The sequence below is a fragment of the Pollicipes pollicipes genome, unplaced genomic scaffold (genome assembly GCF_011947565.3).
Source record: "Pollicipes pollicipes isolate AB1234 unplaced genomic scaffold, Ppol_2.1 Scaffold_6686;HRSCAF=7923_pilon_pilon_pilon, whole genome shotgun sequence".
Classification (NCBI taxonomy): Eukaryota; Metazoa; Arthropoda; class Thecostraca; order Pollicipedomorpha; family Pollicipedidae; genus Pollicipes; species Pollicipes pollicipes.
Genome location: NW_023596921.1, coordinates 18,099,477 through 18,121,407, shown reverse-complemented (window position 1 = coordinate 18,121,407; position 21,931 = coordinate 18,099,477). Strand labels below are relative to the sequence as shown.

General features: G+C 53.3%; 1 protein-coding gene across 1 annotated transcript in view; it reads right to left on the bottom strand.

Annotated features, from left to right (window-relative positions):
- Window positions 1-21,931, bottom strand: part of LOC119107988 (metabotropic glutamate receptor 2) — a gene marked incomplete at its 5' end in the record, with an annotated part of 107,041 nt that overhangs the window by 13,249 nt on the left and 71,861 nt on the right. Inside the window, 4 exons of the mRNA XM_037231576.1 lie at window positions 539-662; window positions 2,690-2,830; window positions 6,422-6,670; window positions 8,615-8,769. Coding sequence (XP_037087471.1) covers window positions 539-662; window positions 2,690-2,830; window positions 6,422-6,670; window positions 8,615-8,769 — 669 coding nt within the window. The remainder of the gene's footprint in view (window positions 1-538; window positions 663-2,689; window positions 2,831-6,421; window positions 6,671-8,614; window positions 8,770-21,931) is intronic.

Genomic DNA, 21,931 nt, shown 5'->3' with positions numbered 1-21,931 from the left:
GGTTAGCACCGGGCGGCTGTCGGGGCTCTCAGCCGTGCCACAATATTCCAGTGCACGAGTAAGGTACATGAAGCAGTTCGGGCCTCCCACATTGGCTGAATGCTAACTAAATGGCATTGCAGGGCATTGCAAGACTGGCCCTTTTCCAGCATAGCAAGCATGTTATCGTGAGGATTACCGGGGCTGGATTGCGACTCACAATGAATACTTCAGGCGGTAAAGCGGTTGTGTGACAATTTTCCTCGCCTCATTTTTCACGCAACGGCCTCGTTGGTGCCCAGCCGACTTCGACAATGGGTTACGGCATCCTGCAAAACCATCAGAACATGGTACTAGTGGTAATGACCGATCCCGCAACGACATTATGCCTTGGGTGTTATCTAGCTGTTACGGTACGTGGATTGTGGACCACAGGAGAGAACGACGGGAGCTTTCTTTTGAAAGTCTGCCGCTGTCAGCATGTTCGTATATGCATCTGGTGCTCTGGTCACCACACCGTCAGCGCCATGCGCCGTTATTGTCTCCTGTCAGTACTCACCTTTCGACCCATTCACCGATTTGGTAGTATTCGTACTTCCCATCCCTCTTCTGGAACTGGTAGATGTTGTAGAAGCCAGTCGCGTCACCGTTTTCGTCGAAACGAACTTGTCGTTTCTGCTTACCTGAGGACACGGTACAAACAATGCAAACGACCCCCAAAAGCTCTGTCATCTCGCTATCGCAAGCTGGCCATCGACACTCTCTAAAAATGAAACGCGATAACACTCGAGTCTGAAGCTCCACATCCCGAAGTCGTTCGGGTACTTCTCTCGGCAGGAGCCATGACGGTGACCCCTTGCCCTCTCCCAATACAACTGCTCCCGCTGGCGCTTCTCAGCGTCTGGGGAGCACCAGCGGGTCCGCTGTGTGCCGTAATTGAGCGTCTGCCTCCGATACCGGCCGCGTTCGATCTGTCGTCAGCACGTCTGTCAGCACTAATCACAGCCCAGTATTCGCCGTACGACTACAAAGTCACGTGCCCTGTTACGCCACGCGCCAGCTGACGATGATACCAGGATTTTTTGGCTGTGCTCGATCTATCGTCAGCACGTTTGAAGGCATCAATCACAGCCCAGCATCCGCCCTACGTCACGTCACGTGACCACAGTCACATGGCCTGTTACGCCGCGCGCCGGCTGACGATGATGCCAGGACTTTTTATCAGCTCGTCAGCACGAAGAAGTCTATGTCTATGTTTTGTCTATTGTCTTGTCTATGTCAAGTCTATGTCAAGCGCTACCAGATTAAGGAATCACTCTGAAGCGGGAGTTTGATTTGGCAGCCCTTGCATTGACGATTACGTTAGGTGGGATCGGGCACTTGGCTCTAATTTTGGGGGAAAAGCGACGTGAGGTAGATAAGGAGGGAATCCAAGTGCCAAGAGAAGCAATGAAAAGGTGAGTGACGGTGGTTGGCGTGGTGTAGGGTTGCGTTACCCAGTAAATTAATAGCGTTATAAGTTAACACTTAAAATGAGGGGTAAGAAATTGAAATGAATTGGAAATAGGCAGAAGCACTCCACATACAGATGGGATAGATGATGGTAATATCGGAGTAGAAGCCACACTTCCCGACACCCCTTTGCAAGCAGTGTCCAGGCGGTAAGCCAGAGTTGGTGTGTGGTCTGAAGCAAAAGGTAAAGAGAGATTGGAAAGTGAAGTTAAAAGCTTTCCCGTCAGCCCACACATCGCACGCATCGTCAGCACGCATGACGTCACACATTCCAGCTGAAAATCGTGCTGACGACGGATCGAACGTGGCCAACGAAAACTGATAACCGATGATCAAGATGTCTATGTGAGACGCCCAGCCGCCAAGTGCCATCACATATCCACCCAACGGCAGTCGGCAGGGCCGATCAATGCCCCGTCATCGGACGGGGGCGGGCGGCAGCATATTTGCTCTCGGCGACGGCGGCCGGACCAATGCCCGCCGGAGGCGGCGGCGGCGGGACCTCGGCGGCCGGCCGGGTCCCGCCGCGTGCCACCGCCGGCCCGCTGGCGCTCCCCGGGGACCCGCGCAGCTGGCCCCGCACTGAATGGGATGCAGTCGTCGCGCCGCGGTTGATCTGGGGCAGGTCGGGCGGGAAGGAGGGAGGGCGGTGGCGGGAAGGGCGCCATAAAAGGTCGGGAGGGTCGGCCGCGGGCGACCGGCGGATTGAGTTTGACTGGGGGATCGTCGTGGTCCGGGCGAATGGTCCAGTAAAGAACATGAGCAGGGCTATCGGGCGCGCTAGCACGCATGACAGCGTCGCGTACAGACGATTTGGCGGATAATCAAATAAATATAGGCGGCATTTATCTGACACTCACAGAGCAGAATCGGGCGGGCTATCCAGTACGACACATAACAGCATGGCATGAGACGGATTCGGAAGACCGTCGAACAAAACTAGGCTGCGTTTTAGCCCATCCCTCAGGGCCTGAGGAAGTGCTAGCGACTTCAGGGCCGTTTGCGTCGCGCATTATTCATAATGGTGCAATGCATCTTTGACATTTTCTGGCGACTACCGACATTACATTCATTTATCAACGCACCGCATTTGAATATTTCACGCCTCTCCAACGCCTCGCGCGCGTTTCAATCAGGAGAGTCAAAATCTGCTACCTCCCCCGGGACGATCGCACCTGACTGATCGCCATCCACTCACCGATGAAGGAAACGTTACGGATGTACTGGAGCAGCTCCTGGCCGGCTGGCACCGGCCGCAGCTCGTCGCAGAGGCGGATCGAGCCGCACTTCGCCAGGATCATGTTGTGCAGCGCGTGGGCCAGCGCGTACACGGCGTCCACTGGCGACAGAGCGGGCGTCAGCGGCGGCAGCACGCACAGACGTCGGTGATACCAGGACTGGTGTCAGCGGCGGCAGGACGGGCATCAGTGGGACAGGATGGGCGTCATGATGACAAGGCAGGCGTCAGAATGACAAAACGGATGTCAGGGGCGGCAAAGCAGACGCCAGGGGTGGCCGCACAGGTTTCGGACATCGCAGAGCAGGCGTCAGGGGACAGGACAAGTGTCAAGGGCCGGACAGGCGTCAGGAGGACAAGATGAGCATCAGGCGGGCAGATGTTGCGGGGCCCAATGAAGACGTCCGGCGGGAAGGAAATGTGTCAGAAAAGGCAGGACGTTTGTCAGGGGCCACAAGTCCGGTGTCAAGACCGGCCTTGCTGATATTGGAGAGCAGGATAGCGTCAAGAAAGACGGCAGGGGCGGGTTAGACACCAAGCGATAGGGCAGATGCCGGGAAAAACACGACAGGCGTCATGGTCAGGACAAAATCCTCACTTTAGCGAGGTTCCAGCACCTAAGCCAAGAAAGGATCCATTGACGAAAACTTGAGATCTAAGTTCTAAGGAGAGTGCTCCACATTCGTATGTGGTTTTGATTTAATAATATCTGATGCTAGCTTCAATATTTTCACTCCACATTCGTGTGTGGCTTTGATTTCATCATATCTGATGCTTACTTCAATATTTTCTACACGGAAAATTCCCATAAAGCCAGTTTTCAGGCATCGGCGCGCCGCCTCAAACGTTGTGGTGATCCTGGGACCCCAAGGACCCATGTCAGCACCAATGCCACAGGACCTGTTTAAAATGATTATCTTGACCTTCCAACATTCAGATATTGGATACCGTTCGGCATTCTCATTTGAAAAGGAGATTCCGTTCATAATTACAAGTGTGACAAGCTTTTGTCTTCCAGTTTACGGATGGATTGAGACGATATATCAGTGCCACGGATGGAATAATTGCTCGGACTACCGTGCTCGTCAGGTGGGTTAGCGTAGTTTACACACTAGACAAGGACGATAATCCGAACAATAATTTCATCCGTGCTGACTTTATATTGCATACTTGGCGACGAAACAAGCTATCGCTTACTGCACGCCAGCGGAAAAATCGTACTTAGAGCTGTTTCAAAGGTCCGAACCGGGAACAAATATGCCGGTATTCATTCATTCATTCAAGAGCGCAGCTGGCTGACACCTGCAAATCAGATGTCGATGTATCCTGTCCAAATGATCCGAAACCGCGGAATAGCCCGTTGAGTGGTTTATCTTGTCATCCGTCTCCAAGTGCACCCAAGATAAGCCATCGCAGATGTTGCTCCACGATAAACAGCGGCTTTGTTTAAGTAGTTAAACGTTCACCGAACAAAAGATTCATTTGGTCTTTGGTCCAACGCGAAATGCGAAATACAAAGCATTAAAATGCTTCTTAGATACGCATGCAAATATGTTATGAGTCACGTGCCACAAGTATTTTTATTTCTGCCGCGCGAAAATTCCGATTTTATTTGCTCTCGCCATCGGGTACACGTACCATGCCATTTAACATGGCATCCAGCCAACATTCCATTCGCAGTGATGGTGATTGTCGAACGAAGCTTTCGTGGCTTATTCATGCCAGGTGAGAGCTCGCAAGCCAATCCAGTCATAAAGCATTGCAAATCGGTTGCCGAGAATCTGTTCCACTCAAGTGTGCTCTCAGGATTGTAAACCATCAATGGATGCTTGTGGAGAAGCGAGAACAGCCAGAGCAACGAGATGACGAGATACCTCCCCAGGCTTTGTTGCTTGTCAACACAAGGCCTCAACCAGTGCCGTCTTCCTTTCCTACCCGTTATTTCGCACGATCCCGGCTATTTTGACTCTGCTCACGATTGCCGCCGTATTACCCCATTTATCCTTCGGGCCGCCTTTCCCAGCTCGAGCTTCCCCAGCCCGCCCGCCCCCACTCCGCTCGTATCAACAACGCACGTCGGGTCGCCGTCGTTATCAGCGCATCAGAAGCCGCGCCGCGCGGCGCCGGCAATTTGCAAAACAATCCGCCGCGGACGCCGCGGCTTCAGTGTCCCGGCGGCGTGGCTGAGCCGGCGCGCTGGCACCCATCGGCGGCGTCGGCGGGCGCGGTCGGCAGCTCGCCCTGCTGATGACCGACAAATGGCGACGATACGTTAGCGCGCGGAATTGCACCGAAGCCCAGACAGCTCATTTATAGGAGTTAATATTAGACGAGATTAGCATGGCGCGTGCCGCGGCCGGCGTCTCGGCGGTGGGGGCCGGGCGTGTTGTTGTGCTCGTCCGCCGGCTGCTGCGCTGACTGCTGCGACAGCGCGTTTCGAGCCACGCCGCCGCTAATTTCCGCTCACGCGTCAGGATTTTCGTCCTGATGCGCGGCAGCAGGGAGAGAGGCGCACTGCCTGGAGGTGCCGTAGAGGTTCACGCGCGCGCCTGGGCTCGTGGCTGCGGCGAGTGCATGCAGCGGATTGAGAGGTACAATTTACAGCCGTTGTTGCTCGTGTCATGGTGCTATTCACGATCAACTGGAGCAGAACAAGTCTTGAATGTTTTGATGCGGCTCGTTTAACTGCGCTGCTAAACAGGGTCGTCATAACAGATACAGATGCTTGTAACGGCTACATCTCCATCGTTAAGACCGTTTGAAACGTTTCAGATACTACAGAAGGCGATTATTGCAGATTAATGGGGCGTGCATATGGCCATATAACTTCTCGGAATTATTCGTAATACGAGGAAAACAGATGCCTTCTGAGCCGACGCAAGCAACATTTATGGTCTCAGCATGTAAGCCTGAAGTTTGGAGTAGAAACACGACATGGAATTAATCTAAATAACTGGTTGTCACGATGGTTAACAGATTGCGTATACATATTCATCATCCATGTCCACTGACCTGAGCTAAACTTTTCTAGGATCTTTGTGCTGAATGTGCAGATATACTGGCCAAAGGAAGGGTCCATCCTACCAATAACAGCACAGATAGTAGAACTAGAAGCCGAATAACCCAGCATCGTGTACACTTGTACGTCGCACTGTCGAAAATTGAGAGCAAACGCAATCTACGTTAGTTTTGCTGTAACGTATCCACTGTGCATATTTAGCTCGGTGAGTATGAACGTCAGCGTCATGAAAGAACACCCACAATTTTTCTCTCCAAAACGCTTGAACTGCTGTGTACACGAAATAGCCCCTGAGATTTCCCCGAAATCAGATGCCGTACAACATGCAATACCAAATTGGAATACTTCCATATACGCAACTTAATTTACCCATTAGAACTCTCTGAGAAAGCATGATATCAACACCCTGATTTGAAAATAAAGGAGATCAAGGTAGTATGTTAAGGTTGTACCTTTTCCAGTTATAATTTTCAAAGCTATTATATCATCCCATGAACAGTCACGGAGGCGAATAAGCATGGTGCCAACGATGATGGGATAAAGCAAATATTTCCACAACTGCAAAAAAATCATAACGACGTGCGGATATTCACAAGTTGTCGCTAAAAAGCCACTAAATCTGACCGGATCTGATGGAAGTGAGTCACTAGACGCGACACACGCACTCCTCTCACCTACAAACGGCACGAGCCCCTCCTGCTTGTACTTGGTGAGTTCCTCGCGGCCGCTGCACCTGTTGCCAGCTCTGTCCGTCTTGTCGAAGGTGCAGTTGAAAAGCTGGCTCCAGAACTCGCGGAACCAGACGTTGCGGCAGTTGATGTTGTTGATGTTGTTGTTCATGATGTTGCGCTTGCGCGACTTGCCGGACCTGCAGTCCCCGGGGCGCACCCAAGGCCGCAGCAGCTTGAAGTACTCGTCGAACCCTGCCAACCGACGCAGGCATCAGTGCCGACCGGTGCAGAGAAGGCCACTAGTGCGCGTGGGGCGGGGGTACATGGCCGTGCTCCGCGATGCATGGAGACAGTTGTCATTTGCTAATTGCTGTCTGCTTGCCGCAGTTTAGCGTGGCCGGTTTTATTCCATCCAACAATACGAAGATAGCTCTGCCGGTAGCTGTGTAATGGTCACAGCTGAAATCAAGCGGTGCCCACTGAACTTTATGCTGGACTTCTAAACCAGCTTAGGATTGGGTAATCCGTTCTACTTCTTAATTATGAGATAGGTCTTTTCGTGTGCACGAGCGACAAGTTCAATACCACACCTTTCTAGACACACGGAAAGACAATTTATTTGCTAAAGTATTAGCTTTCTTTGCTCTGAGACGATTGGGAGCTGAATTTCTTGTTCACTTACGATAAAAAGACGCTGTGTTCTCTCAAGCAATCGACCCGGATGCTTAGTTATAATCACATCATTGGTGCTCCACTGGTACCTATAGACCAAGGCAGTCACAATAAATACAACTGCGCCGCCTTCGACGCAGTGGCTTCTTTCGGGTACGCCATGCTAAGGAGCGTTCTTTCCTGCGGTCATGACGACCTCTTTCACTGCTTTGACTTGGCGCAGTGACCGGTGCACGTCATGACCATCCACACCGCGCGGTCTGCTCTGAGGCAGTGACGGATGCGGTCTTGAGGAAAAAAGACGCATGCACACATGGCTGTGGCGCTCTCGATGTGCGGTGTGGATACAGTGGTCAAAATACGCGGCGAACACTGTAATCGTGTTAGTTGTAGCGAAGGGATGCTCTCTCATATGTTTCCTACCCCTACAGATGGGCTTATTGACTCGGTCTGGAATGCGAGCCGTAAAATGCCGAGGGCATGGCATCGGGAAACTATGCTTGCACGCGTATTCAATTCAGCGGCCTCGTGTTCTGGATGTTGAGCACCGTCGATATCATCACTCACCATATCTTTGTGTTCAGATTTCCCATATTTTTTCAACCTTTAGGGTACGTAAGGTCGGAACTCAAGGAAGACCCAAAAACCTTTCAGTCAAGTCACGTTTGCTACAACGCTTAGAAAGACAGTTGATCACATCCGCGCAACGATGGCTGAAATAGCTCATCACCATTGAGCTGTTTGAAGCGATCGTCGATTGAACAGCAGCCTACATCGCGAGAGGCTATTGACAAGAACGCCACTCATGCATGACAGCACTTCATACGTCACGTGGAGTGTAATCGCAATTACGTTCAAATTTCGAATCAACTCTCGGCGTAAGAGAAACGTAGACTTCCGGCCGCGTAAGACCATAAATTTCGTCCCACCCCAACGACATGGGGCCCACTAATTGCCAACCGTGGCCGTGAGTAAAGTTATGCAAGGATTGCTAAAAAGGAACGCATTGTCTGCAGACCAGAAACTCCGTAACTTAATAATTGCTGGCTGGCATCGAAGCACGGCTAATTTGTTCGGACATGCCCAACTGACGTTATCTGCCATTAACACGCAATGTAAAGAAAATAAACAAATAGTTCCTCAAAATACCAAAGCACTAAACACAAAACGCTGAAATCACAGCATGCATGACACGAGACAGAAAATGCAGCACCCCGCTACTTGGGCACTTTGAGCCATACGCGCAGGACAAACAACCCGACCGAAAACTGTAACGATGTCACATTCCCTGAACTTCCAAAGCAAGAGAGCACCCGGTACAATAAATAGCAGCCTCGACACTGCTTTCTGTGAACAAAACTCGTCAGATATTCCAACTAAATACCGTCGAGAACACTAATTCCTTCGCCCCCCCCCACCCTTCACTCCCCCCCCCCCTTCTAACCTGCCGACGTCAGCCAACCGACTTCGTGCATACCACCACATTCGCGAGCGCTCCCCCCCCCCCCCCCTCCGTCCACTGACCGGGGACAGTCGTGCGCTGCGGCAGGATGGTGATGGCGCCCTCGGCCACGTGCTCCTGGTTCCTCACGGGGTGTACCTTGGCGCCCCAGGAGTCACTGGCCACCCAGAGGAAGCGGTCGGTGATGTTGGCACGCACGGCCGCCGCCAGCAGCTTCCTGCAACCGAGGCAAGGGTCAACGGGAAGTGCCGGGTTCGAAACCGGCACGCGACGCATTTTGTGCGGCTTGCCCGCAGACTAACGGTGTGCATGCCGTCACGCAGATTGTGACGCTGAGCACGGAATCAGGGCATGCTTCGGGGGGAAACTATCATTAACTTAAAATTAGAGGCATTGCAGCGACAATGACAAACGCCCGCGGACAGTGTGTAGAACCCATCAGACTAACGCCTGGTGGAAAGGCGAAGACTGTGAGAAGACTAACACCTGATAGAAAGGCATTAGGAGAAGGCAGGTGCCAAGCCCGTTAGAGAAACTCCAGCAGGGATTTGAGAGCACGAGACCGTTAAACAATAAAACGGACGCTCGGGATGGAAGGCTACGAGTGCGTGAAAACTTGCCGTTGGATTCAGCAGCCACTCAGGGTAAGCCCGCATCTGTTGTTGTTAGCTAACAAAACTTGCAGTGAAAGCGTCACGTTTGGAGCAAAATCCCGCGCTTTATAGTAAACACATCACAGTTTAGACGACGAGAAACGCAATGACGATAGAAATCGACGCCTGATGCTGCAACACATTTCAAAGCTTGACGATATTTTGTTCTGTTTTTTTTTCGGAAACGTACACCTGGCTGAATTACAGTTACAGCAAAACTAAAGAGCATCCTGCATGCTTAAGTGCTCACTATAGGATGTCTGCAATAATTCTGTCAGCCTCCAAAACTGGAGCGACAACCTTTTCACCATGGAAGCTGACCTGAATGAGCTCTGTGTTCTGACTACGACCAGAGACTAGTCTAAAGCTAGTGCTATCGCCACCTGTGACAAATACAAACAAGTTCTTGACCCGATCGACCTGATTTACCGTGGTCGCTGCAGAGTCGCATGTTTGGATGGAAAAGTAAACCTCAGAGCGCCCTCGCCCTCGCTCTCGCCTGACCGCCGCGCACCATGGTCCGCGGCGACAGGCGCACGGCGCTCCACTCCGCTAACAATAATGGCCGGCAGGCCCCATGACATGTGCATCTGTTGTGTGTTAGTCACATCAGGACATCTTCAGTCCGCCACCGCGATGGCATGGGCGACGCGAGCCTCGCGCACTGCATGGGAATTGATCCAGAGCCCTCCATCCGACATCCCACGTGCCGGAGCCGATTGCACCGCTCCGCGCCGCCGGCTGCCGCTCCCCATCCGTCTGCCTCTTCCCCCCGCAGCGCCGCGGCGATGGAAGCACCTGCACCGTGTCAGCGCGGCCGTGAAGGATGTGGCGGAACAACAACTCGCCCCGCTCCACCGCGTTGTGCGCATGAATAAACAAGCGGACGCTGCCGGCGGCTATCAGTGTGGTGGTGCCTTATTCGCAGCCGCCGGGAGGCATGCGAGCAGCCGACTGCGGCGGCTGCCGCGTCGGTCCCGACCGGCAGGGTCGGGACCGGCCGACCGGACGGCGGCCGCCGCGTCGGTCCCGACCGGCAGGGTGGGATGGGACCGGCCGACCGGACGGCGGCCGCCGCGTCGGTCCCGACCGGCAGGGTGGGATGGGACCGGCCGACCGGACGGCGGCCGCCGCGTCGGTCCCGACCAGCAGGGTGGGATGGGACCGGCCGACCGGACGGCGGCCGCCGCGTCGGTCCCGACCAGCAGGGTGGGATGGGACCGGCCGACAGGACGGCGGCCGCCGCTTCGGTCCCGACCAGCAGGGTGGGATGGGACCGGCCGACCGGACGGCGGCCGCCGCGTCGGTCCCGACCAGCAGGGTGGGATGGGACCGGCCGACCGGACGGCGGCCGCCGCGTCGGTCCCGACCAGCAGGGTGCGTCCGGACCGGCTGACCGGACGGCGGCTGCCGCGTCAGTCCTGACCGGCATTACGGATCGGGACCGGCCGACCGCTCAGCGGCCGCCGCGTTGGTCCCGACCGGCCGTGCGGATCGGCGCTGGCCGGCCGGCCGCCGTTCGGACGGGTAATAGACCGGGCCGGCAGGCATAGTCGCGGCGGCCACGCCGATATCCCCGGCGATCGGCGCTGTCGCAGCAGGCGGGCAGCGGCGGAGAGGGGAGGGGAAGGAGCGGGCGACAGTCGGCTGGGTGGAGATGCTGGGATGGAACACGACCGGGACTGGCGCATACAAGTGCGGCTACATCAACACGCCTAAGCCTGCAGATGTGCCGCACGGCGCGTGCGATCACATGCGAATGGCTGTGCAAGCAATGTGCTGCCAGCTATGACCTGCATGAGCACAAACAATTGCCTGCATCGAGGCCAGAGACGTCACCAATGGAAATGAAGGTGAGCTATCGCGCCTTGAGCCTTGCGATGCTTTTAGTCGCCAGCGATGATTTCAGTGTCTTCATCAGTTGAGTTACGGAGCTACGGAGCTGATGGCCTCGACTCTGACGACACACATGTCTCCTCTCCCCGAGCAATGACTGGCAATGACCGGCAGCACAGTCCGGCGTGACGTCCCTCATCCCTCATCGACGACGATCGTATTCCGTACTACAAGTGCAGTGAATATATTTTGAATCAAGCCATGCGAGCGCGACATAGCGCAAATGTAGCTACCGCTAAGGAGTTAATGGGATTCAAATGCGTATTTTAGCAAGAGCTTTCCAACGTATCCAGATAAAAATGCCGGAGGATGATTACCTTGACAAATTCAGCTGACATCCAAGTCTTTCCGATAAGCCCTCTAGGAGATCTTGCACTGTGTGTGGGCCATATCAAACGCTATCTATCGAAGTATGCTCTCCGACTGACACTGGGATCGCATCACGTATGCATGTCCGTATGCATATGATTACTCGCTTACTCGCGCAGTTAAGACAGACATCAGTGTGAGGCCGTAGCGCTTTAGGATATCGCCGGCACGACAGCTGATAAGCGCGATTGGAATGCTCCGTTCACCCTGGCCACAACTCAACGTCACGGCTTTTACGACTATCTCTTATTGAAATCAGCGGCGCTATTGCCCATTTTGTTTCGGGGGCAGACGCTGAACGGGGGGGGGGGGGGGGGGGGGGGAGAGAACGTCTCACGTGGACGTCGGACCGTTAGTTATCGTAAACCGACCATCAAAATGTTTCCCTCCCGGACACGGCCGGAATGATTGGGTTCCGCCGGCAGCGCCAAGGTTGACTGCTGATAGTAGCTGACCCCATTCGCCACACTGTCGACGCCGGGGGCTCTCAATCTGCCGCCACCGCCCGCTGAAAACATTTGTGCCGGCTCGATGGCCGCCAACGCGGGAGAGGGCGCGTTCCGGAGGGTGGCCATATTCCGAACGGCTGCCATATCGCGGCCGCTGATGCGCTCGCGGTGCTCTCGAGACGACGGCCACGGAATTCGAGCCGATGCACGGGCAGAGACTGTCAGGAGACGCACCCGTCTCTCGATGGTGACCAGAGTCTCATGCTCGGTTGTCGCGTTATTGGCGGCATTACCAACGACATTTACATTGGGGCAAACAGGGGCATTGGCATGGGTGGAGAAAAATAGTTGTGACATGCGTGCGAGACCTTCCCCGGAATGTCACGCCAGGCTAACGGGGCATATGGACACGATGCCGGCCTAGTCTTTGATGCGGGACATTGGATGACTGGTTTAGTTTTAAATGGATAGGACAATGTCCCGGCTCACCACTTTTTTTACTACAGGTGGTAAATTTAGGAGGCTGCAATGTATTTTTGTGTGCTCACTCTGCAGCCGCTAAGTCATCGCTACACTAGGTGTACTCTGTCCGCACGTCAACCGACGTGGAGTGCCAAGTCAGCACGGCGTGGATAAATCTGACAATGTGGCCGTAATGGCCTTCCCAGATATTTTTTAAGTGCAGGGGCACGACTCGCCCAGATGAAAGACGAAGCACCGCCCGGGGCTTTCCCACTGGTCGGTGTCCGCCGAGCGGGAGCCGAGTCGTCAGTCTTATCTGCGTCGAACAGATGCACGATGAATGTGGCACGCCGCGGGTCGGCCTCGGAGGAGCATCAGACACGCAGGCGGCCCGGCAGCCTCGCTGGCTTGGCCTGCCCCCCCCCCCCCCCCCCGGCTCTCAGCCCTTGCTCCTCCAATGCGCTACAGTTTCTGACCTCCACCACCACCACCGGAGTTTATACGCGGCAACTATAGACGAAACTGCTATAATCCATCGCAACAACATATAACCGCCGCCACTGGGCCACGTCTGAACAAATTGTCAACACACCGCTTTTAACGGCTGGGTTAAACCGAACACCTTAGTCGAACCAAGCTAAAAATAAACTGATGGAAGCCGGATCAAACTGAGCAGGCAGCTGCCACCAATGCATCCACACGTACCCACCAGACGCCAGTGCGTCCCGAGCATCCACACACATGCCGCCAGACGCAGACGGATCTGATCATCCCTCGTCCCGGCGCCTCGCCGCTCCCGAAATCCCGGCTTCCGCGGCTGTCAGCGCTCTCCGCCCCCGTCATCCGACCCCGTCGGCGGCGATGGCCGGACCTCCGGCGGCCGCCGCCACTCCACGTCCGGCGCAGATCATAGCCAACGTCGGCTGTAACAAGCTATCTGAATAATGGCGCGCCCTGTGTCATCGGCTCGACGTCTGGCTTGAAAAATGGCGCGCGAATTGCCGAGTTTGAAGGATTTGGGCGGCGCCCGAGGCGGCGGAGCCGACGGTCGCCTTAACGGACCGAGTAGAGATGAGAGCGGGCTGTATGGTTTGGTGCTTCGCCAGGCACTTAAAGTATCAAAATGTTGTTCCGTCGATTTAGTAGGATTCCCTAACATGCGGAGGGGGTTCAAAGTAACATCAACATACACCAGCCCCCTCCCCGTCAGTTTATTTCTGCTCAGTCCATGGTATTACCAACTGGTGCAGCAGAATGAGCAGTAAAGCGGTGGCTCTCCATGCTGGGTACGTCCCACTAGCCAAAAACCACTTCCATTTTAAACGGGCTCCTTGCGTCGACGTGAATCTAAGATATCTTTAGAGCTATCGAATAGCTGATAGGAAAAAAAACTACATATGGACGCCTCGCGTAGTGTGACGTCACCTGGTCCGTTGCCAGCTGACCAGTCTATGCGGGACCTGCCAAATGAAGTGCATTTTCGAGGCATGAAGCCCAGTTCCGCCGAATACTAGTTCGCCATACTTTGCTTAGACCCTGGCGGCAACCAGCAACCCCAGCCTATTCTATGAAAGGCTTCCGGCTTCTGTTTCATCTCCGCATCAACAATTGTTCACCATATGTTTAGTATCGTCTCGAGGCTCTCTGGCAGGTGAAGTGTTTGAACAGCTTATTTACATTCTCCTATTTTTTCTGAACAGTGTTCACTGGCCAGACGATTAAAGCTAGTCGCATTTCTTGAGCGGAAGACCTAACCCGAGATTGCATCCGTTGTTAATGTCCATCGTATGCTACACTAAATCCTCATCTACGTAGACCATCAAATTTGTGGGAACACCCAATATTCAGAAAGGTGATAGGCGAGTGCCAGAAGAGCATCTCGCAAGGAGCGAGCAGCATGCCAGCGCGATCTGATACTCCAGGTAATGGCAGGAGTGCGAGGGCCCCAAACTTAGAGTGATGGAGATGACTGAAGCTTGTAAACTCTTTCGGAGACCACATATGTGCAGCGACTGGGAAATTATTTTCCTCAGAAAACGAGGACTGCGGCCTACATTTCTGGCTCTGAGACTGGGCACCGTGCTCCAGAACACATGGAGTCGCATTGACCGCCTCCCTGTCCCATGTCGGGACTCCCGTGGCCCCGTGCACGGCGGCACAGTACACCAGCGCAGGCAGATTGCTCACCAGACACGAATCAGCCCAGCCCCGCATGGCCATCCTGCTGGCGGTGGCTTTCGGCTGCCTACTCACTGCATTTCAAAAGCATTATCGTCTACTGATTCAATAGCTTGAGTCGGCCCCATAGGGCAGCAGTCTGATGTTAGATAATCCGGCGGTGCGGTAAATATTCCGAGTGTTATTTTTGGAAGCAATCTGTCTAACAGGTGACGTCTCTCAAATATCCTTTTTGGTCTTCCTGGCGGAAAAGGAACATAAGTCATCACAGGTGTTCATTTTGTTTTATGTACCTACATCCCCAGCAGCTCAGACAATCTTCACTATCTGGCAACATGCTATTATTCACAAGGAAAGGCTCTACGCTGCTCTGACTTTGCAGCAAGGAATAAAGCTGATGGAATGACAAACGGCTCCACTCCGCGTGGGATTCCAACAATTCATGATAAAGGATGCATAATCATGCGACTTTAACCTGGCTGTAGCCAATACTTGACTTACCTCGCCGTGGCTGTAGCCAACACCTGACTAACCTCGTTACGACTGTAGCCAACATCTCACTGGCCTCGCTACGGCTGTAGCCAATACCTCACTAGCTTTGCTACGGCTGTAGCCAACACTTTCCTGGCCTTGCTACGGCTGTAGCCAATACCTCACTAGCTTTGCTACGGTTGTAGCCAACACTTGACTAGTCTTGCTACGGCTATAGCTGACACCTGACTAGCCGCGATTCGGCTGTAGCCAACACCTCAATTGACCAGGGTCAGTTTGAATATCCATTATTCGGCGAACAAAAGCTCCGGCAGAAACACTCAGCAGTACTAAAGCTCGAGGCTCGCCAGCACAGATCAAGCAATAAAGGGACTTTTCCCACAGTTAAGACATGCCTCAAGCAATGAAAATCTGGATTTACTTTCCTCCGGTGTGCAAAACAAAGCACTCCAAACGAGGCTAATCTAAGCGCCTGCACATGTCGCATCTGGACAAAGTTGGCAGCCCGGGCGCGGACGCCGAGCCAATGCTGGCCATTCTGAGCAGGCGAGTGGCAATGTTTCACCAATCCGGACGCGACCGAAGCCATCCGCACGGCAAACAAACTCAACAAGTCGGCTAACTCAGCGATTGCGCCGCACGCGGCCGGGCCGTTCGGGACGGTGGCCAATGGGGAGGGCATAGGAGAAAAGGTCTGCGGGTGTCCTGGGAGGGCAGGGGTAGCTGTGTCTCAAGCGGGCCGGCTGGTGTGCTGGGAAGACAAGGTCAGCTGTGCCTCGAGCGGGCCGGCTGGTGTACTGGGAGGGCAGGGTCAGCCGTGGTCTCTGTGGCAAAAGGGAAGGGACGAAAGAGAGAAAGAGAGAGAGAGAGAGAGAGAGAGAGAGAGAGAGAGAGAGAGAGAGAGAGAGAGAGAGAGAGAGAGAGAGAGAGAGAGAGAGAGAGAGAGAGAGAGAGAGAGAGAGAGAGAGAGAGAGAGAGGGAGGGAGAGACAGACAGACAGACAGACAGACAGACAGACAGACAGACAGACAGACAGACAGACAGACAGACAGACAGACAGGCAGGCAGACAGACAGACAGACAGACAGACCAGGAAGCACGACTGAATTTGTAAGAAGGTGGTGGGGGAGTGGGATGGCGTTATTGTCATTCATCATGTGATATGAGGCATGTCACACCGCACACCATCTACATCGTTTTTTGGCTACGAATTAGGAATGATGTTTTTGATATGTTCAACCAATCCTATCGACCTGTTAAAGGCAAGTAATGTAGTGCGTGTTATCCAAATTCGTCGAGTAGGAGATATCACAAGATCAAGCCTTCGTAAGCTTGCACGGCTTCGGTATCTTTTATGGAGACGTCAGCGAAAATTACGGCGTCTTTCCCTCCAGGTGTCAATCTTCCTCGCTGCTGGGAAACTTTTCACACTACCATTGACACGTTAGACTGACCTGCCAGGTTGCCCTGCCACATGGACCTGTCAGATTGACCTGCATGAAAGACTAGCACGGTGTCGAGCCACAGGTCCTCAGGCCCACAGGTCTCCTCTACCCTAGCTTTTCGCAGGTCTGCAGGGTAAAGCTGGTTCAAGTCAGCGCATGTTGCAATTTATTTGTAGGGGATAGAAAGATCATCCCATGATGTTCCATGTAGCCTTGGGTGGCTTTGCGCTTAAAGCCAACAAGGATGAGACAACACTGGCACTTTGCATTTGAACATTGTTTTGTCATTAATATTGTTTTATGAGGTGTGCCTAAATCAGCACGGCCAGTACTTGGACCAGAATGCTGCATGGCTGTCAAAACATGCTAATGCTATGGTTCACAATATGATTACGATAATAATCTAATTTTACGTTAGCTTCAAGGTATAAAGTATTACCTTGAACTTGACAGCTTGAGCTCAGTTTACAGGAAGTAATAATGTTCACTGGGTGGCATGCCTGTCACGGGTCGCCACCGGAGGCTTCCAGCTCATCCTATTGCACCAGAGTCTGTGTCACGTAATGACGAGAATTCACAGTAGTAAGCCGCACGGCACTGACGTACTTATCGCTTATTTTGTGGAATTCCTTGTAGTCGTTTCGCGCACCCCTGTTTCTCACAATGTGAGGAATAACCTCTCCGCTCACTTTGCTCGGTATGGACAGATGATTATAGACATATATGGATAGTATGGACGCTCCACCAATAAGCATCGCAGATCCGCCGGACCGTCAACTACCGGTAACGACTCCACCCATAATAAACGTTACACAACACATCTGAAGCCTCTCTGACGCAGCCAAGACCACCAAAGGGGTCATGTGCGAAGTACTACTTCATTTACTCCCTCTGCACCACTCAGCCTTGCCTTCCGTATTCTCCCGTCAGCACTTATTCCATGGGCTTCCGTTGCTGTGGGAGCCCTCGTCATCATGGTGGTGTTCCGCTGTACTAATCAGGGATGAGCAGGGGGCCGTGTCTCCGCGAGTGGTGTTCTCGTCACACCATAACGGAGATCTGTGACGGTGTACCAGCTTGCTCTGTGGCGTCGGAAACTGCAGGGACACTCTACCCAAATCCGCTGCGCTGACCCTGCACTGGGACAAATAAAATAATTTCTACTTAGCTCCTTCTTGTTTAAGGCTGCCTGCTTCGACGTTACTGCACCGTTGTCGGTGGAGTCAGCAGCCGCACGTGGCTGGGCCGACTGCAGACGCCATGCACACTTCATGGCCGGAGTCTCGGGCAAATCTCAGGAACTTTGACCACATCGCTGTGCAGCAATGCTGGAGCTCAACTGGCTTGCCGCTCACAGTCAGATATATTCAGCTAAATACAGTCCAGCCCGGTCCAGTCCAGTCAAATCGAACAACCGAGGCCGCAAGCGTGGAAATAAAAACCGACCCCCTGTCCAGTGAGGACAACGGCACCCAGCATGTACTCGTAGAGAGCTGCATTCTTGTAAAGACAGTTCGACGTTACCTTAAAAGGAGTGTTCCACATTCGCATGGAGGCTTTCGGACTGAAATCGCAAACTTGAAGACCTTTCGGCACCGTTCACAATCCTGCCCTTCTTAAGACCTAAACTCCTCTAGTTTCTGAGCCACACGCCCGAAAAAAACGGGAAAGGTGTATCGGGGAGAGCATCTCAAAGTCACCTTGTCATTCATGACGTCAAAATCACGTCATTAAAATCCTGTCATCCTATAAACCATGAGGCGATCAAGACCAAGGCAAAATATCATTGTCGAGGCGCTCATATCTAGGCGTTTGTGAACGCAATTTCCAGACATAATGGCTGTCAATCGGCTCTCAATCAGCAGCGCAGGCAGGATGGCACAGGGAGCACGTGCCCCCCCCCCCCCCCGCTTGGTTTCGAGGAGCTCGAAAAGGTCCTCGGAATCCTACGATTAAGGGCCCAATTTGAGGCCCGATTTGAAGGCCCGGATTTGAGCATCCAAAGAGCCCGAAAAGTCAGCCTAAAGTTTCATTCAGGGGCCCCGTCCCTTAGTGCCGGATACTCAAATGCCAGCCGGTGGGCTCTGCACGCTGACCAGGGGTTTACTGAGTCCATAAGGGCCCATATTTCAGTCAGACACCACCAGTAACACACAGTTGGCTCTGTAACGGCATGGGCCTATGGGCCCATTTCCCAAGCAGGGACAAAGCCGAATCCAGCGATTTACATTGATCGGGGCCCCACAGCGCCTTACAGGAACCCTGTGTTCAAGGAGGCCCGAAGAGACTAGAGAGGCCCACCATGCCCGACGATCAAGGGCCCAATGGGAGGGTCTGAAGGACAAAAAAGGGCTGGTAGAAGTCTCATTCAGGGACCCGTCGGTGAAGACGAACCCTCAAATAATGATCAGAGGGCCCTTTGCGCCGATTGATGACCTCCTGAGTCAAAATCAGGTACCGCCGTACCACATAGTCGGCTCCGTATCGGTATGGGCCTGAGGACCCACTTCCCACTCAGCTGTAAAACCGTGGCCAGTGATTTGCATCGATCAGAGGCCTTGTCCCTGCCAGGGGCCCACAGTGCCCAACAGATGGCCCTGTGTTCGCAACGGTTCCGAGCCAACCAGGGGAAGTGCTCGATGAGGCCCGAAGAGGGGCAGGGGGGCCCATTGGAACTGACTATCAAAGACCCGGTTGGACGGCATAAGGGCCCGAGGGACTGGCTACAGGTCACATAAAGAATTGCGACCCGTAGCGTCGTGGCGTGAAATATCAGTCAGAGTCCTCTTGCACCGTTTTAGGGACCCCTGAGACAATGCGGATATCTAAGTTTATTAGAGACCACGAACACCGAACAGTCGGCTCCATGCCTGTCTGAGCAGTTGAGACATGCGTCCCAAACAGAAACGAGGCCGGGTCCACTATTTGCAATGCTCGGGCCCCTGACACAGTGAGGAACTCCTGTGTCGGTTAGGCGCCACTGCGCCGAAAGGGGGTTCTGTGGCAGAAAGAGTCGGATCGGTGTTTGATGGGGCCCGAAGTGAAGGCGAAAGGTCTCTCGAGACCAACAATCACGGGCCCGATGGGATGGCTGACGGCCCGAAGGGCTGGCTGTAGGTCAAATTTAGAACCCCTGTCCATTGGGCTGTGATCTCAAATGTCAGTACGATGATCTTTGGCACCGATGGGAGCCCCTGAGACAAAGCCTTCCGCCTATTTCTTCCAGAGATCACAAACAACAAGCAATTGGCTCCGTGTTGGTCTGAGATCCGGGGGCCCATTTCCCAAGCAGGGACAAGGCTGGGCCCGCGATTTACATTGGCCGGATCCTGTCTCATTTAGGGGCCCACAGCGCCTAACAAGGCATTCTGTGTCAACAAGGGGCATCTAATCGGTCAGGGGAGGATTTGCTGAACAGGGACGGGGACGGGAGCCCGAATGGCAGAGGGTCTCTTACATTGGTCGGGGCCCTCTGACAATGGGAGGAAACATCAGAACTTGTGATAAGTGCTCAAATTCAAGGTAATAGAAGAGTCCTGTGCCAGTCAGGGCCTCCAGTATCCGAACGGTGGGACCTCCAACCCTATACCAGCATCGGTCCCTTTAAGCCCAACTGGGGCCTTATGTGCCAATTATTTGACCACCTGCGGCGGGCCGGGATGCTGGTGCGTTAATGACGGTTCATGCGTCGATCCGGGGCCAACTGCGCGGGTCAGAAGACCTTCCACGTCAGGAAGCGGACCAACGTGATACGATGTATCCTTCTAAGGGACCTCCGGATCGGCCAGAGGATGCCGCCCCGTGCCGCCAAAATGACAGCCGGAAGGCACCCTGCGCTAGGACGAAATGGCCCCTCAGCCCGGACCAAAAAGGATACTGTGTTTCCTAGTCTCCTACTCACGGGGCCCCTTGCCCGGAAAAATAGGGTTAGGCACGTTCGCCTAAGACAGTTCACCGTTCTGCAGAATTAACTGGTGAAACAAATAACATAGAACATTTTTGAGCCTGCACGCTCGCAAGTCTCAGGGAGCAAGAACAGCCATGGCCGGGGCTACAGTCTCCATAAAACTGAACGGCAGTTGGCCACCGCAGGTAGCAACAGATGACGGCGCGGAGCGCGCAAGAACGACCATCGTCATATAATGCTTCCGAGAGTCTTTCAAAATAAAGTTGAACCATTCCAAAGATGGAATGGGGCATATCTTTTCACAATTGTGAGGCTTGTTCTGCTTAGATTAACAGCTATAGCAACGCGAAAAATAGAGATTCTTCTTCTAATCTTCCCAGTTAAACCATCAAATTCCAGTAAAACTCGCGCTGTTGTAAAGGATAATCTGTCCTTTTTATCAATCTAGAAACCGTGCAGGTGCAATAAACGTTCGAACTGCCTTACGTACGTACGTACGTAATCGTGCGAAGTTATGCACTAAAGCATTCAAAGGTACCTCTTCAGATACATCATTTTTTCGTCCACCCGTTGGTCAACGCTTAGCGGCAGCTACGGGGCCGGTGCCGTGAGTACTGAGGAGACTGCAACGTCGGACGTCGAGGTTTTTGTTGGTAAGCTTTGCGAGCGCGCGTGTTCATCGCTATGCTGCATATTTCTTGTCAGTAATCAATGCTAACTAAGTGCTGAACATTTAAAAACGAGCATAGTTTAGTCACTGTCAATGCAAATGGTGTACCCAATTCGATCCACTATCTACGTTCACGGGGTGTTCAATATCTCTGAAGAAGCACGGACAAAAATTCGGGCGAGGCTTCTGAGCTCCATCGATTGGAGAGAGTCCATTGGCAACAGCAAAATGAAGCGTGGCGGCGACTATTCCATGCAGTCATTCAACGGCCCGATTTCTTCAGTTCATTAGTTTTCAAATGTAGACAGAACTTTATCTCGCGGTATATTCTGGTCTCTGCTTCGATTAGAAAGGTAAAGGCAACAATAAAACGAAGATGAACGCGCCCTCGTTAACAATTGAGAAACATTCGGCAGCTTTTTTGGGGGGTCGCCATTGGGGAACTTTGTCAACCCTGTGCTCCTTCTGGCAAAGATCGCTAGCAAGTGAGCTATATCTGACGATTTTTTTAGGGGGTAGGGCTTTCAACATTAGGAAGGCAATTATTGACAATGTGCCTCCCCTTCCTTGGAAAGGCTTTGGCTACTCCCCTGCCCACATCCAAAAGCAAATCAAATTGGATACGTTGAGGGGGGGAGGGGTAAGTCAATTCTTGGTAGACCAGGTCATGCCTAAGACAGGCGGCCTTCCCGAAAGCTTATCTTTGCTGTGGTGCGGTATAAGGTGAGATAATTCGGAAATAGACACCGTAGGAGGTGCCCAATATATGCTTTGCACCAATAAGTGGTAATGCGGATCCATAAACACGCAAAAGAACAGTCACACGATCAGTTCGCAGTCAGTTATGCGGGATGGGGA